At 33.9% G+C, this 17,368-nt stretch overlaps 1 protein-coding gene across 3 annotated transcripts; it reads left to right on the top strand.

The window, feature by feature from the left end:
• The first annotated feature begins 1,486 nt into the window (after nt 1-1,486).
• LOC137820278 (protein TRANSPARENT TESTA 9) lies at nt 1,487-16,790 on the top strand. Of its 3 annotated transcripts, none has more exons than XM_068624262.2 (21): nt 1,487-1,793; nt 2,690-2,741; nt 2,828-2,904; nt 2,981-3,114; nt 3,225-3,321; nt 3,473-3,530; nt 4,446-4,554; nt 4,701-4,824; nt 4,907-5,093; nt 5,240-5,562; nt 5,840-5,928; nt 6,004-6,074; nt 8,190-8,300; nt 9,519-9,584; nt 10,789-10,926; nt 11,520-11,625; nt 11,713-11,784; nt 11,889-11,947; nt 12,069-12,228; nt 15,748-15,914; nt 16,165-16,790. In XM_068624262.2, exons 1-21 carry the CDS (start codon nt 1,741-1,743, stop codon nt 16,498-16,500), a joined length of 2,589 nt encoding a protein of 862 aa, XP_068480363.1. In that variant the 5' UTR covers nt 1,487-1,740; the 3' UTR covers nt 16,501-16,790. The 3 variants fall into 3 exon arrangements, 2 of the variants coding, with proteins under 2 accessions (XP_068480363.1, XP_090151206.1); XM_090295080.1 differs by having other exon boundaries at nt 1,519-1,793; nt 5,374-5,562; XR_016515480.1 differs by lacking the exon at nt 12,069-12,228 and having other exon boundaries at nt 1,497-1,793.
• The last annotated feature ends 578 nt before the right edge of the window (nt 16,791-17,368 follow it).

Consider the following 17,368-nt stretch of genomic DNA (forward strand, 5'->3'; position numbering starts at 1 on the left):
TCCGTCACGATAGTTTATTATTCAACCACATAATAATTGGTTTGTCAAAAAATAATTAGGTTTTTGCTACCTAAGTCCATTTAATTATTACCAACACCTCCATAATTTTTTAAAGTATTATTTTACTCTTCCAAGTCTATTTTAATGGCAACTTTCCTCTTATCTATTATAAAAATCTTATGTAATAAGTTGTTTGGAACATATATATCCTACACTATTTTGGAATAATAAATATAAAACATAAAATATACTTTTTAGAAGGTCTAATCCAAAACATGTTCATGAAATTCATAATTTGGAAACATGTTTTGGATTAGACAATTCATAATTTTCTTAAAGAATAATTAATCCAAAAACATTATGAATTCAAGAATTTAGGAATTTTTTAAATTAGACAATCTAGAAGTAACCTCAATGAATATCCAAAATATGAATAATATGGATATTTATTGTCTAACCATTTATGTTAATCCCAATCTCGGTAAGCCATGAATGTTAGTTGTCCCAAGCGTGGATCAAAGGGGGTGTAAGAAGCCAAAATCAGAAGCGGCCCATTTTTGATACTAGGCCCATTTTAAAATAGCAGTGGCCCATTGCATTACTAAGTGAAAGTTAAGCTCTTCACATGGGTTTTTTCTTCCTGCACCTCCACAACTTTTAAAATGATAATCTATTGTGCTTTATTTAAAGTGACTTCTGTATTATTCATTCAGAAAATTTTCCAAAACACACTTTCCAAAATTTCTGAAACCATATTTGTAGAATGAAATTTTCAGAACAAGGAGAGAGAGAAAAATGTAAAACCTATAAGAACAATTTGGTCATTTTAGAAATTAAGGAGGTGCAGTCGGAAAATGGGAAAAGGCTCCACATAATGCAATGAATTGGGTCGAGACAGTTTCTTCCTGCACCCCTACATTTTTCTTCCTGCACCCCCACAATTTTGTAAATTCCAAAACTGATCCCACAATTTCGGGATTTGGGAGTGTGCTACGGATTCATCAATCTGGAAGTGAATCATGTTGCATTCCGGATGAGGGGGTGTTCCGGAAGCAAAGTTTGCATAAATTATTGAATTCTGGATTGCTGAATCCGGAAGCCTAATTTCTATTACGGATTGGTGGATCCAGAATGATTTTTTTCAATTATAGATTTCTAAATCCCGAATGCATATTTTGAATTACGGATTGACGGATCTAGAATGGTTTTTTCAATTATGGATGTTTTGCATTTTTTATTTTGGATTAACACTATCATTCATGTACTACCAGAAGCATCAATCCAGGAGATTACCGGATGCGTCAATCCAAAAATTTACCGGATTTCATAATCCAGAATAAAAAAAAAATAAATGTACAATTTATATAGGGACACTTTTGTCTTTGTGCAACCTTGTGGGGGTGCAGGAAGAAAAATATAGGGGTGTAGGAAGAAACTGCCTTGGGTCGAATGCAGATCCCGGTTTGCAAGTGGCGAGTTCCTCTTCGTTTTTAATTACAACAGATTGCTTCACTTTTCAATTTTCCTTGAAATTCTTCTACCTGGTTTGTTAATCTAAGGCCAAGTGTTCCTGCTTCGTTCTGTAACAGTCTCTGTCATCGCGATCTTTCGAAAACCCTACTCCTTCTCTCTCTCTATATATGTATATATCAAGAAGCTGCTCGGAAGGATCGAGCAGTTTCGAATTCGATTCAGCATGAATTTCAGTGAGCTCAATTCGGTGCTGTGATTCGCACAACCATGTGGTTTTCCTTCTGGAGATCCAGAGATCGTTTTTCCTTGGATCATCTCAGGTTTGCATTACGTATCCGGTGAATTGCGTGTTCTCAAATTCTCGAAATGCGCGTAATTGTTCAACACAAATTTAAATATTATTAAATCTGCATTCCTCTTTCCGGTGTCCGATGATTCAATTATGCCTCTCTTTCTGTTCCCGATACCTGAGTTTGAGATTTTTGTTTCTTTTTTATTCTGTTTGTGGTTGAATTGAAGTGAAGAGTTTCGGTTTTTGAAGCTTCTGCTCTTCCTAACTTATGGACTGTTTGGCTTGTCGATTTGGATTATACTCGCAACGTAGAATCTGATTTAGTGCATGACACCACATAGACTGAGAAAGAGAAAGGGAGGGACTAGGAAGAACAAAAAAGTTCCATTTGCTATGGTAACCAGATACGTAATAGGTTTTGTTTGGACATGAGTGATAGTGATTGGTTAAACTTAGTTTGAAATTACAGAGACACCAACAAGTGAGGGCCGCTTTCAGTTATTACATATGCAACTTTTTTGATTCATTATAAATTTTAGCTAACAATGATGAGTGTATTTAAAAGGGCGGTAGAGAATGTGTCCTAACACTTTTGTTTATTTTCACTTATCAAAACGCATGAAACTATGCGTTCTATAGGTATCATTTAGAGCCTTAGTTTCTTTGTTGCAAAAAGAAATCCCTTATCCTTGTATCCATGTTGCCAGTTGTGAATCATCTTTCCCCTGTTAAAATGTGTATAACTGCCATTTTATCAGGTGAGATGGTATAAAGGATAAGAGTCGTGTTGCTCCCCAGTTGTGATTTACAATGTTGACTTACAGTTCATTTTGTTAATATATATTCTTAATGATAGTATAGCAAAAGATGGGGTGAACTTCACTGATTGTTTATTGTGTTGTCCTGCTGCCTGATGGTGCTCAGGTACTTAACTGATCAGTTGACGAAAGTTCAAATAGTTAACGATGTTAATAAGGTAACAATAACTTCATTGTAAGCTCAGAGCATTCTTTGGATCGTTTTCCATGGTTTCCCTTATTTTTAAATTGTGTATTGTGGAAGGATTTTGTTATCGAGGCACTGAGATCTATTGCAGAGTTGATAACATATGGCGACCAACATGACCCAACTTTTTTTGAGTGAGATTCACTTGTGCTTATGTTACTAAATAAAATTTGTTTAGTTCTGGCAATTTAATATCATGGTTTGTGGCAGATTCTTCATGGAAAAGCAAGTTGTGGGAGACTTTGTCCGTATACTTAAACTCAGTAAAAGTATTAGTATTCCACTTCAGTTATTGCAGACAGTGAGCATTATGATCCAGAACCTAAGAAGTGAACATGCTATATGTAAGTTGATTGCCAAATTAAATGCCCTATTTTGCAGTTACATTAGTTTCTCAGCTAGAGTTAACAATGTTGTTGGGCTTAATTGTTTGTGTTTATTGTAACTTTTGCAGATTATATGTTTAGTAATGAACATATGAATTACCTAATTACATATTCTTTTGATTTTCGGAACGAAGAGCTATTGTCATACTACATATCCTTTTTAAGGTTTGTTTTGATGCATCCTATTGGTGAATGGAAATTTATGATTATACTGCATAAATCTGTTTTCTGGGGTTGTGTTGTATAAGTTTTGTTCACCCCCTTTGTATATTTTTGCTAACTAGTTCTTTGGTTAAATGTCTTCTGGTCATTGAAGAGCAATAAGTGGAAAATTGAACAAGAATACAATTTCTCTACTTGTGAAGACTCGCAATGTAAGTATTCTGCTTTCTGGGTCTAGTTATTTTGCCAGTGATTCATAATATTAGCTTAAGTGAAACTTGTAAGACGGTCTTAGAATAACTATTGGATAGTTGCTCTCATATTTATGGCTTTAAAATGGAAAAGGTGGTGAGACTAAGTTTTGATTTCTTTTCCTAGCCGTTGGTTATGAAAGGTGGACAGTACAAGTTTAATTGTACTGGCAGATTCTCTGTGTTGATAGTTTTTGTAATAAAATAGAGGAAATCAAAGGAAGGATAAAAAAACTGTTTAGATGCAGCAAAACTTTGATATATTCTTCAATTGAGGCTGATATTCCTTGTGAAATAGATTTACCCGAAACCTGTTGCCAATTGGTATTCCTGTAATCTGTAACAGTCAATCTTGTGTGATTATTAATTTTATGGATATATCCATAGTTGACTATCTGTTTTTATCCTGTCTTACAAGCTTAGTTGATTTTTTTGTTAAATTACTCAGTTGGTCACTCAATTATTTGGAAATTTCAAATAAGTCCTCGGGATTAGTATTTTTTAACTGCGTCTCAAGCTAAAGATGTATGTCCTTGGGATTAGTTTATGGAGGCTTAAAACCACTAACAAATTAGTTTAGGCTTAAAATCATATGGACTTAATTAAAAAATGACATGATCAAGGACCCAACCCAATTACAAAATTTAGTTTAGGGACTTTCTTGAAAATTTCCAAATAATTCAGGATCCTACTAAGTAATGTAACCATTTTTCAATAATCTTTTTGCTGGGTTGGAGATATAAGGTTATTCTGCCTTTGTTTCTACGTGTCCACATGATTTTACTCTACTTTTCTATAGATTTAGGATGAAGTAGTTTCATTTCCACTGTATGTTACGTGTCCACATGATTTTACTCAACTTTTCTCTACATTTAGGAGGAAGTAGTTTCATTTCCACTGTATGTTGAAGCAATACGCTTTGCCTTTCATGAGGAGAACATGGTTCGCACTGCTGTACGTACTGTGACCCTTAATGTTTATCATGGTAAGATTTACCTTTTTACGTGGCCTCCCTCTGCCCCCACAATTTTTTTTTTCTGAACTCAGTTATGTTATGATGCTAAAGTATATATATATATACACACACACACACACACACATATTTCTGACAATTGTCTGTACAATTTTCAGTTGGGGATGAATTTGTTAATAGATATATAACGAGCACACCTCGCACAGAACACTTCTCAAACCTGGTGTCGTTTTTTAGGAATCAGTGTATGGATTTATATAGACTGGTGTCTGAGACACTCAAGTAAGACATCATAGCTTCTTTCTCTTTGGCATACTTCTGATTTCTTTGTTTCCTTATTGAGAAATTATTGTTACTGAGACAGAAATCCAGGCTCAGATTCAACCTCTGCAATAACTGCTGTTGTAGATGAAATTGAGGATAACCTGTATTACTTCAGCGATGTTATCTCTGCTGGGATTCCGGATGTTGGGAGGCTAATAACAGACAGCATTTTGATGCTTCTGATGTTTCCATTACTTCTTCCTTCCCTGAGAATAGTGGACACTAATGTATGAAACTTCACTTTATTGCTTTGTATGTTTACATTGGTCAACATTTGCATGTTTCAAGGTTCTCTGCAAGATTTTAATTAGATGTATTTTGATTGAATATGATACATATGTTCGTATTAATGCTTAGTAGCACATTAATCCAGGACATGCAAAGTGGTGTTGTCACTTCTCTCTACTTACTTTGTTGCATCTTAAGGATAGTCAAGATCAAAGATTTGGCAAATACCATAGTCGCTGCTCTTTTTTATCCCTCAGAAACCTTTACAAAATTTTCTAGGGGTCAAGTCAATGGCTATGCATCTGATTGTGGTTTTACATCCGTAAGCCAAAAACCAGATGATAATAGTGCAGAGTGCAAAGCAGAATACTTGACAGTGGATGTGCCAAACTCTTCTAGCTCTTCAGGTTTATACCCTGAAAGTGTTATGTCAGAAAATAATTGTAGCAGGTCAAATTTGGCATTAAGGTAAAGGCCATTCTTTTCACCTGAGTTTAAAAATGATTTTTTATATGTCTGATTGAAAACTGTTCAGTTTGTATTTCTTCTTGTCTTTGGATCCGGAAATATTTTTAAACTTGTCATGCCTGCTCAAACTATCATTCCTTTAGTTTTTACTGAGTAATTGAAGTGACAATGAGCAATATATATTCTATCAAATAAAATGTAATATCATAGATCTTGAACTTTTGCTAACACAGTTCTGATGACTTTTCTTTGTCTTCATGAACTGTAACTGATGTAGGGAGGTTTTGCTTGCATATGTTACTAAAGGGGATGATGTACAAGTTTTGGGTTCTTTGAGTGTGCTTGCCACTTTACTGCAAACTAAAGGTTGTGCCAGTGAATATCTGTTTGCTTTACCATTGTAACCTCAATTCTATTTTCTTAATATATCTTGTTCTGTAGAACTTGATGAATCCATGCTAGATAAGCTTGGAATTCTTCCACAACGCAAACAGCACAAGAATCAGTTATTGGTATGTTGCATCTATTTTGACCATTCTTCATATATAAGCATTTAACTGTTGACTTTTGACTCCATTTGTCAATATGGTGCTTCAGGTATAATTTCTATTATTGATATACACACTTTAAATTTTTATAATAGATTTTGCCACAATGTTATATTGTTGTGGCTGCTGTAGATGATGTCATGCCTTCCACATTTTAAAATTTTCTGGCTTTATTAAATGTGGCATTTTATGCCAAATACTTAGCTTTTTCCTTAGTGTCATTCCTTTATGATTACTTTTGAGTGTTGAATTTACCTTCTAGTGCCATTATTTAAAAAAATTACAAAATCCATGGCAATAATCTAGCCTTTTTCCACTAGATTCCTGGTGTCCCTACCTCTAGCAATTAGGCTACCCTTTGTATGATCTACTTCCCTAATTATGGCTTGTACAAGCAAAGGTTGTTAAACTCGAGTTTAGGTGAAACACATCCAGGGCCCTTAAAGTCAACTTGTAATTTTGTCCAAACTTGAGTCAGAAACTAACTTCGTGATGCAGGAAGGTTCACTGTTCAGAGTTTAAAATTACACAAATAATTGTTGACTTGAGACTCGAGAAGTATTTTGTGTTCACAAACAGCAAATGAATGAGGTGACTGAGAATCAACAGCAATAGCAGCTTCAGCTTCATAGGGTGTGGGAGGATGAACTTTTTTAATTTATTTATGAAGCTTAGGGTTTTAATCAAATCTTTGAAGGATGAGCCTTTACTGGAATGAAAACGTCATCGTTTTTTTGGCAAGAGGACAGTACAAGTTCTGAAATGTATCTGGACTTCCAAAAGTTGGTCCTTAACTTGCAAGTTCACTGAGTTTGAGTCTGCGTTCACTGATTTCACTTGAGTTTATGATAATGCAAATTTACAAACGAGTTAGTGTGTTTTGGGTTCCTAAACTTATAAACACGAATGAATTAAAAACTTGAGTTTAACAACCATGCTAACAAGCATTCTCCACACATGCCTGAATCAGCCAAGGTAAAATTTTTACCTTTATTTTTCTTCAGAAGGTAAAGTGCACTTCCTCCATAATCTTATCTTGTCTCGTACATCAAGTCATGTAATGCAATGTTTGCATCTATGTTGCGTTGACTTTATTTTGTTCTTTTTACTTTTTACTGCTCACGGTTCTGTGCCATACAACATTGTAGGTCCAATAGCTGTCTTCTAAGTCTTTTGCTTAAGCTAGATTGGTATCTTTCTGCCATAAACTCAAAACACTCAATTTCTTTTCACCTTGTTTGAATTTACATCTCCATCTATTTCTTCCTTCCTTTGTATGATCTATGATGTACCCAAAATACTAAAGCCATTTGAGTTGATTTATGGTACGATCTCCAATTTTCATGTCAAAATTAGGGTTAGTGAACCTCTTGCTAAACTTACATTTTACTTCTATTTAAATGTCAGCTATATGCTTCCAAAGCTTGCTTCATCATCACTAACTTCTCATTTGTTTCCTTTCTTGACTATTCAACTATTGTTTGCTAAAATAAGATGTTAAGGCTTTCTGTTTAGAATCTTCGTGGCACATAGTAATATGCCTACTATTCTTGGATTTGATAATCAATTAATGAAGTTAAAGTGTTGGAGAAGAAGGCCTTGTTCAAGGCTTAGCATGCAAAGGAACAATAGAAATTTGTTTTTGTGGATAGAATAGAACAAACAAAACGTAAATTTTTGTTGATAGGAGGAATTGAAAATTTGAAAAATATACAATTCACCTGTGTTTAGAATTTATCTGAATTAATTTATGACAAGGACCTTATGTTTTGAGGGAATAAAGTTATGATGTGTGAAAACGTGATCTTTGTAACGTTTGAATAATTTTGATTCGAAAGTGTTCTAATATCTTTGGTTGCTGGATGAAACAATGATAAATATAGTGGAGGAGTTGACTGGTATACCTATGAGGTTATGTTCAGATGGTTTATTAGTTTTTCTCATTCATTTTAAAATAGAGCTCATTTTGGTTGGAGGGGGAAATGGCTTAGTTGTAATGTAGTGGAGTGGTGCTTCTTTCCACTTTTGATGAATTTGGTCTATTGTTGTATGTTACATAATTGCTGTATATTTCTGCAGCAAGCTTTGGTTGGCGAGGCTTCAGGTGAAGAGCAACTTTTTTCTTCTGAAAATAGCTCGATGAGGGATAGCATTGGCTGTGAGCTCAATACCTATCTTGAAAAGATTAAGGTTTGCAGTTTCCTGTTTTAAGTGTTAGTGGCTGTCCTTTATTGAACTCCTTCTTGAAGTAGGCTTTCTATACTTTTCTATTTAGTTCATTAATTTTACAAGCTGACTCTGTCATTAGATGTAACATCTGATTGTTTCTGGTTTCCATTGCTTGTTTCTTAGTTAGTTTAATTGAGGACATTTACATGTCTAGTCTTCTCTGGCAGGAATGTCATAGGACTTGGATAATTAACAATATCTGTCTTAATACTGATTGAATGCGGGAATTTTCTAAATTAAGTTTCCTTTCTGGTTTAGTTAATAATTTGAGCAATTGGTAAAATTTTGTTCTCGTTGCTGTTATGCATGTGGTTTCATTATTTTTTTTTTCTCATGGGACCATAATTAATTTTGTTATCACCTCGAGGGAATAGGGGATGGCTGGTCAATGACCTCAACTATTTATGCTTTTCATTAAGTTTAATTTTTTTACTGTTGCATAATTGTTAAAGTACGAGTTTGAAAAATATGTAGGACGCTTGGTAAGGTATGAACCAACTGAAATACCCTGATTTGGGTACGGAATCAAGCATCGGATATTATGTTCGGGTGAACCAAAACATAACTTCGTTTGGGTCAACTTGGGACAAACCGAAATATCCTGTCCGATTTGTGGGATACTATGTTGCATGGGTTTGGAATCAAGCATCTCATGATATGATACAATACTTAAATACTGACTTTTTTTTTTAAATACTGGGAGAAGGATATATGTTAGTTATTAGTAAAATATGTATATTCATATGTGTAACTGAAATATCTACACGTGATTGTCCTATCCTAGACCAAGTTTCAAGTTTTCTCTCTCCCAAATCCGTATATTATAATTTTGAGGTTGGTGTGTACTTCAAGGATGGTGAATATCCAAAAATAAAGGATACACGAAAAACACAAATGCAGGTGTATTATGAGTATTGGTTTTGGTATGTATGCGCCATCATATTGGGAGTATCTATGTATCATAGGTTGAATATAAAATTTTACCATATGGATATTTGAAACTTTGAATTTATTTTGATAATTTTTAACTGATTATATCTAAATTGGATTAATATTTGATTCACTTAATTTTATTATGTATTTGTGGAGCAAGCTATGTGTTGTGTTTTTCTTACTAATATTTAGAAGCTACTTTTATTGATATTGGCTTTCTTAGTTTTAGTTTACCGATGTTTACAGGAGCTTTATGGGTTATCTTATCTCTGCTCTGATCTTGTAACAAGCCCTCGTGTGCCTAGATTTCAGGTGCATGTTTGTATCTTGTTTATGTTCTTTGTTGTAATTGTTTCATCTTTAAAATGTAAAGATTCCTTGACTCCTTATTGGTTGGCAATTGGTACATCTTTTCTTTTAAGATATTGGAACTGTAGCACTAGCATTCTGGCTAATTTTTGTAGACTTTTCACTTAATGATGTCATCATTTTCTTAAAAGAGAAAATTAAAATCGAAGAGGAATTATATTAGAGAGAAAGGAGGTAAAGTACACTGGGTAAGGATAATATATTCTCTAAAACAATAAATTAATTACAACAAAGAGCATGCTAAGTTTGGGAATTTTTTAGATAAAAGAGAAGTTTAGGTAAGTTAAGCTTTAAGGCTCAAAGTGTGCTTACTCCTTAAAGAACGCTTACTGAGGTATGCAGCAAAGAAAGACAGCCAATGTCTCTGCAGTTAAAATAGCAGCTTGAAGCCTTAAAGAGTGCTTACTGATGTATGCAGCAAAGACAGACAAACCAGTTTCTCTGAAATTAAAATAGCAACTTGAAACAGCCATTGACCAAAGACCCAACAGATAGCATAAATAAACCCTGCCTTGGAGGCTGTTGCAATTTTAAGGGAAATAAAACTCAAGGATGTGTTTATTGACATTAGATATGTATAATATGTTGATAACTTGGTAATATTAAAAATCAAACATCACTCACAAATGTCATAGATAAAAACATATAATATGCAAAATATAACATGTAATAAAATCAAATGTCAGTATTTAAGTTCAATAGCACATGATATATTTATTAGATGCTAGAATTAGAGATTAAATAAAAATAATTATCAATTGTCATAACATTGGAAAAGAATTGTATTAATCATTGTGATATCGAGTTTTAATTTGAAAAAACAAACCAATTTTTCCCTTTTTCCAGTTTACTCACTGGTTTGTACAATAACCAGGTTTATACTGTTTTTTCAATGTCAGTTTTTGGGTTAAATGGGCTGATCTATTGTCTGGTCTAGTTTGGACAGCATAGATGAATGCTTAAACTTATAATGATTAGTTATGAGTACTCTTGGATTAATTTTATCTGTTCGTGTCTTTTTCTTGCTGTTCTACAAGTCTAGATCTGAATTCCAGAGTTGGTCTCCATATTTATCTTTTCTGCAATACCAAGTTCTATCACATTATGTTCAATAATTTAATACATAAATTGTGTGTGCTTTTACCAGGTGCTCGATGCATTAGTTAGCCTCTTTTGCCGTTCTAATATTTCTGCAGAGACACTGTGGGTTGGTGGTTGGCTTTTACGCCAGTTGCTTCCTTACAGTGAAGCTGAATTCAATAGTCATCACCTGGAATTGCTGCAAGTAAGAACATAAGTAGGATGTGCCTATAATTGTGTATTTGTATATGTATGATCCCCACCTCTGTGCTTAGTATATTGAAGTTTTTGACTGGGGCTGATTTGCACACATGGAACATCTTAGTTCACTGTCAATTTAATGTTCTCCCAGATATATAACTGGCAAAGACTTGATTATTTTTGTGTAGACGAGATAAGAGAAGAAAATCTTTTATTGCAATGAATATGTGTTTCTAGAGATGGTGAATTATTATACCCTTTTAAAGTGTATGATAGAAGAAATATATTGGAGTCCAATGGCGATGTGTGATCTATATAGTTGACCTCATATAGTGGTATGGGGGTTATTTCTAAATTCCAAAAGGATAAAGTTTTTAAAGTTGTTAATGAAGTTTCTTTAATTTGCTAACTTGTAGTCAATGAGTGACTCTATTTGTTGGTGGATTGCTTTCATTGACGCATGTGTCAATGACTTGCAAAATAATTAATCAAATGTATTGGTATAGACATGAATTTACCATATTTTCATTTAGTTATTGTCATTGCTGCTATGTGCATCCCTAATAGCTGTTGCATCTATTTTCCTCCCAAATACAGGTTTCATACAAGAATTCTGCTACTGCTCTTGTAAAGGAGGTTAGAGGTTTCTGGCCCGATCTTCTTATCACTGTTCTTTGCAATGAGTGGAAAAATTGCAAAAGAGGTACTTTTGTATATTCTTGTGCTTAATGGATGTCCATGTTCAAGAGTTTTACTTTTGTGCTTCAACCAAGTAATTGTTTACCTGTAGCGATGGAGTCGTCTTACCCTCCAAAAGAACCAAAATGTGTACTTTTTCCGACTCAGATATTATCTTCAGAAGGTAAGCTTGTTCCTTTAGCTGTTCCGACATTCATTTTTTGCCTTTGGCTGGTGCTTTGAGGAGAATTGTAAGAACGCCTTTAATTTACGTTTCTGTTTATACAGAAGATACACCTGAAGGCTCATCATTTGCTGCTGGAGAAAGGATGCATGAATTGGCAAAGGTCTTCTCGTTATTCTTTGTCTTGTTATTTTCTTACAAGTGAGCTAATTGCATACACGCTAACACTGTCAAACTTTTCTCAATTATGTTTTTTCTTGAATTGTGTGCCCACTCTGTCTTAGGTATTTGTAGTTCTGCACCAAATTCAAATATTCACTTTAGGTAGACCTTTGCCCGAGAAACCTCTTATTTATCCTCCTGGTGATCTCCCAGCAAATTCTCGTGCCCAGACTTCGGGACTTGATTTGTCAGGCCCTAAACCAGGGACAGAAGTCAACCTTGGTAAATGTTCCTAACTGGAGTTTTCTGTTTTCTCCCTTATCTGATTTTACATATAAAGAGGTTATTACTTTGACATAAAAAAGATAAATGGCAAAAGGAAGAAAGGAGAGAAAAACCTGGGGTTTTGGTGGGGGGCGTGGTAGCGGTGTAAATTCTGTCCTGATCTTAATATTAATACAGCGATAAACACATGATATGATAACCAACTGCTCCTAGTTTCAGATAGATATTTATGATGTGGGCTATCATTAAAACACCTAGTACTGTTAGATACCCATGTTGAATGTTCCAAAACATACAAATATCTTATATGTCATAAATCCTAATTTTCAAATCATATGATGTACGTATACTATATGTGTATCCAATGCGACGATACGATTGTTCTAAAAGTATTAGGATACGATACATATTTAAAAGTGTATGAAAGTTCATAAAACATTATAAATATATTATTGCAATTGTGTAAATCCAAATTAGAAACATCTCTAAGATATTCTTGAAATACATATCATTGTCATCATTAATTACTTTCTATTATTTTCATATAGTAATAACACTACCGAACTCATTACTTTTTCAAAAAGAATTCATATAGAGAACAACTCCCATATTTGGTTTATGAAGAGACAATATTTCTATTTTTATATTACACACTTGTATGTTTCTTGTAGTCAATCTTTCAAAGAGGTGGTTATCATAGCTACCTCAAAATCTTTTGATCAAATGATTCCGAACCCAAATTGGGTTCACTTGGCACCAATAATAGAACCAAAACATTGCCACGCCCTCCATGCTCATGAATGCATATTGCAACTTATGGAATGAATGAATTTCTTGTACCTCAATTTTTCAGTCCTAGCAATCCACCCAATTGGATTTGCCCTCACAAGCATTGGCAACTTTGGCCCAAATTTGTGCTTCCTCCATCTATAATACTTTATCTCCCTTGAAAATCTAGCAAGTTAGATCAATTTGTTTAGGAACCAAGAATTGAAATGAGAAAGCAATTTTTTTTTTACTGAATAGAATGAAAAGAACAAGAAATAGGAGAGTAGTATCTACTCACTCCAAGGGTTTCACCTTCACAAAGGATTTTCCATGTTTATATCTCAAACCAACTAACTAATTCGTTAATATCCAAACTATCTTAATTAACTTCTACTTCTCCTTATATCCTAATACTATCTTAGAATTTTGGCCTAATACAATCCTATAAACCCAATTTTTATAGTGTGGTTTGCACCCTATTTATATTCTCTACATATGACTAGTTAATGCTGAAACTAAACCACTACCCCTTGTTGAAATGAAGGCAACCTCCAAAGAGGCTGCAACTAGGGAAACCTATGGTTGACCACAATTAAGGTGGCTTCTTTGTGGCAAATGTGGGTGTCCCAACAATGAATCTAGAATTGAGTTTGATATCTTAAAATTTAGAATCTGGGCCTAATTCAATCCCACAAAATTGAGGTGTAAAGAGAACGTTGTTGCCCACTTATGTAATATAATTTGGCCATATCTTTAGTTGATATAGAAAATTAAGCCTCCAGTCTTGAGTTTGGTATTGGTATTTAGACAACTCCCTAAGAGGCTGCAACTAAGGCAGGCAAAGGGTGGCTGCCTTTAGGTGATTTTCCAAACCCTCTCTCCCTCAGACCCTGGACTTCTCTGGAGTGTTGCAAATGCAGGTGGGTCCATGTTAAATTCTGATTTTTATGTTCTACTTTGGCTACATCACCAGTTGATCTGGGACTAAACGACCACTTGAGGTTGTAATTAAAGCAACTCTCAAGGAGGTTGCAAGGGTGACTACAATTATGATATGATGACTTTCCTGTACTCTCATGTCCAATACTTGTAGCCTGTAGTGTGGCAAATGTAGGTGTTCTGACAATGGATCTAAGAAATGTTATGATACTGTGTTAGAATTTGAGATTTGAGTCCAACTTAATCCTTCAAATTCGGATTGTAAGGGGAGGGGAGCTTTTCACTTATACACTATACTCTGATCATAATTTTGGTTGATGTGAGACTAAAGTAGAATAGGGTACAGGGTGACTGTAATTAAGGTGACTTTTGAGCATATTCCTAGTATGATGTTAAGGGACAGGAGACAATTATTATGTGTATTTGATAAATTTTCAGGGTTCATTCTCTCTGTACCTGTTTCTCTACTCTGGGACCATTTGTGCTATACTTTCAGTAAAATTTTGTATTTAATCATAATAAATTGTGGTTCTCAGAACCGGACTGGACTGGCTGGTTTAACCAGGAACTGGGCCTATGTCCTGTTTGGGGCTGCTTCTTCCTGCACCTCCATACCTTCTTGTGCCACCCCCATAAATTTTTCTTATTCCAAAAATATCCTTTTCAATATTCCGGATTACATAATCCGGAAGTCTTTTCTATACATAAGATTAGCTTCTGGATTATGTAATCTGGAAGCTTTTTTTCAGATGTGTTATTAGCTTCCAGATTATATAATCCGGAAGTCTTTTCTAAATATGAAATTGACTTCCAGATTATGTAATCCGGAATATATCCGGATTACATAATCCATAGCCTTATTATTTCAAATCCAAGGGGGTGGAATGGTATTTTCATATTTAGTATGGGGTGGCACAAGAAGGTATGGAGGTGTAGGAAGAAAGAGTCCCGGTTTGGTAGTGGTGCATAAAACTCGTGAAAAACAGGTTGAACAAAAAAATATTAATAAATCATAATGAACCTTTTTTTTCTCAAAAAAATAAAAATCATCCTCAAATTTTAGTTATTTTCTTTTTTATTCTAATTATAAACCCGTTATTATTAATAAATATTGATTTTTATTATTTAAATTTCTGTTTAAGTATGATATACACATTTTATTTAAACTTTTTTTGTGTTTTAAATATTAAGAATCTATATCATGTATTATTCTAGTTTTTAACATCATAAAATTATTATATTATATATATCTTTTAGTATTTTGTGAATATTTAATTATTAAAATAATTTTATTAATACTGACTCAATCAACCCCAATTCAATCCTGGTTGAACCATTAAACCTTGAATCGGTGTCTTACTCGGTTCAATGACCAATCCGGTTTTTAAAACATTATAATAAACAGTAATTAAAAACCAATTTCAGTTGGTAATCTATCATTTGTCATTAAAAATTTAGTAATCAAATTAATCCCTCGAAGATTCTTTTTTATCTCTTACTACTCTAGTCTTTCCTTCTTAATTACAACCTGTGACAGTTAAGTTCTTTTGAGAGGTTAATTTGATGACAAAATTTATAGAAACTTACAATTGTGTTGATAACAAAAAAATTTGTATGGTCAGTTTGGTGATTTTTGTAACTTTAGCAGACTAAATTGGCGGTATTCCTCTATTTCTTATTTTATTGTCTGTGAATATGTTCCTGACCCAAAGTTGTAATCCATTATGTTGTTAGAAGAGTTACATATACGTATTGTAGGTTGAGAATCAACTAGTTTTTGGTAAAATTGCTCTTATTTTCCATGTGCAGTTAATGCTGTACCCTGTCGAATTGCTTTCGAGAGGGGCAAAGAGCGCCATTTTTCATTTCTAGCAATCTCTGTAGGAACGTCTGGTTGGCTTGTACTAGCAGAAGAGTTGCCACTAAAGAAGCCCTTTGGACTTGTTCGGGTTGCTGCTCCTCTGGCTGGGTGCAATGTATGTATATTTGTCCTCTACCTTAGCATTTTTATCTGGAATCAAGTAGTTTGGATAGCTGGCAACTACGGTGCAAATTTATGTTATTGGTTTAGTTTGATACAATGGAACAGTGAATGTAATTTGAAAAATCGAATTTTACAATTACTTTTACTATGATTACTTGGTATATAATAATTTTACAATCATTTGTTCTTTGATTACTTAGTATATAATAGTTTTATAATAATTTTCTGTGCTCATTTTTTAGCCCAAGATTGATGATAAACATCCAAGATGGTTACATCTGCGGATTCGACCATCTTCTTTACCTGTTCTGGATCCTGCCAAGTTCAATACCCACGGGAAATCAAAGACAAAAGCTTTTGTGGATGGAAGATGGACATTGGCTTTCAGGGAAGAGGAGTCTTGCAAGTCTGCTTTATGCATGATAGTTGAGGAGATTAATTTTCTGCATGACGAGGTTCACAGAAGACTAAAACCTTTGCTCAACCTTGAAACCTCATTGGATTTATCAGGTCTTGCAGACGAGGTTTCCTCTTCAAACACAACCTCTTCAAATACAACACCTCGCAATTCGGTATGACTTTATTTACAATAACAGGCTGCTTTCTACTCGTGGGGTGGGAAATCATTAAGTCGGTCACCCTTTTTTGTATATCCTCCTAAAATACATACCAAATTTGTAGATTGAGTTAGTGCCATTCTTTTTGTATACTAGCCATTCCTGATTTGTAAGTTTATATTCTCTCTTTCATTCTTTAGGAGCTCTAACCTAGGCCCCATATTTTTTTTCTCTACATTATTGCTAAGCTATGTAACAAATGTAAATCTGAGGGAACCCGGTAAAGAAAGTTTTATTCCTTCTCCTGATAACTCTCTATTTCCTTCTTTATTTTCACTACTTATTGTTAATTATATGGAGTATGGAACAATCACATGTTTGGCTACCCGGTTCATCAATTCACATGAAGAATTCAAATGTCATACATGGATGAGTTTATGTAATTCCATTTTGCCAGAATTAGTCATACAACTCACTCAATTGTTACTCTTCTCTTTCATCTCTTTTCATCAAAAATAGGAAAAGTTAACAAATTAAACTGTTAAATGAAAGGGTCTTAATTGTTTATTCTAATGTTCTATTTATTTTGGCCATTAAGAAATAATTATTTTTTAAGGTGGAGTGCCAAATAAATTTTACTATTATGTTTTGGTAAAATGAAAGGTGAAGTTCAGTGAGTCGGAAAGAAGGATGTTTTCCTCATTATGAAGCCAACCCAAATCACTGTTTTCAGTATCATTATGCTGAAATTACAAATTGCGTAGTAATGGAAGTTCATGAATCTAATAAAGTCACGTGAAGCCCAGAAAAAGGATTTCATCACCACCCTACAAATGTTTATATTCATTAAACTAACCTTGAATTATTTTGTTCCAGAAGATGACACTCT

The sequence above is a fragment of the Phaseolus vulgaris genome, chromosome 9, assembly GCF_051622355.1.
Source record: "Phaseolus vulgaris cultivar YP4 chromosome 9, ASM5162235v1, whole genome shotgun sequence".
NCBI classification, from domain to species: domain Eukaryota; kingdom Viridiplantae; phylum Streptophyta; class Magnoliopsida; order Fabales; family Fabaceae; genus Phaseolus; species Phaseolus vulgaris.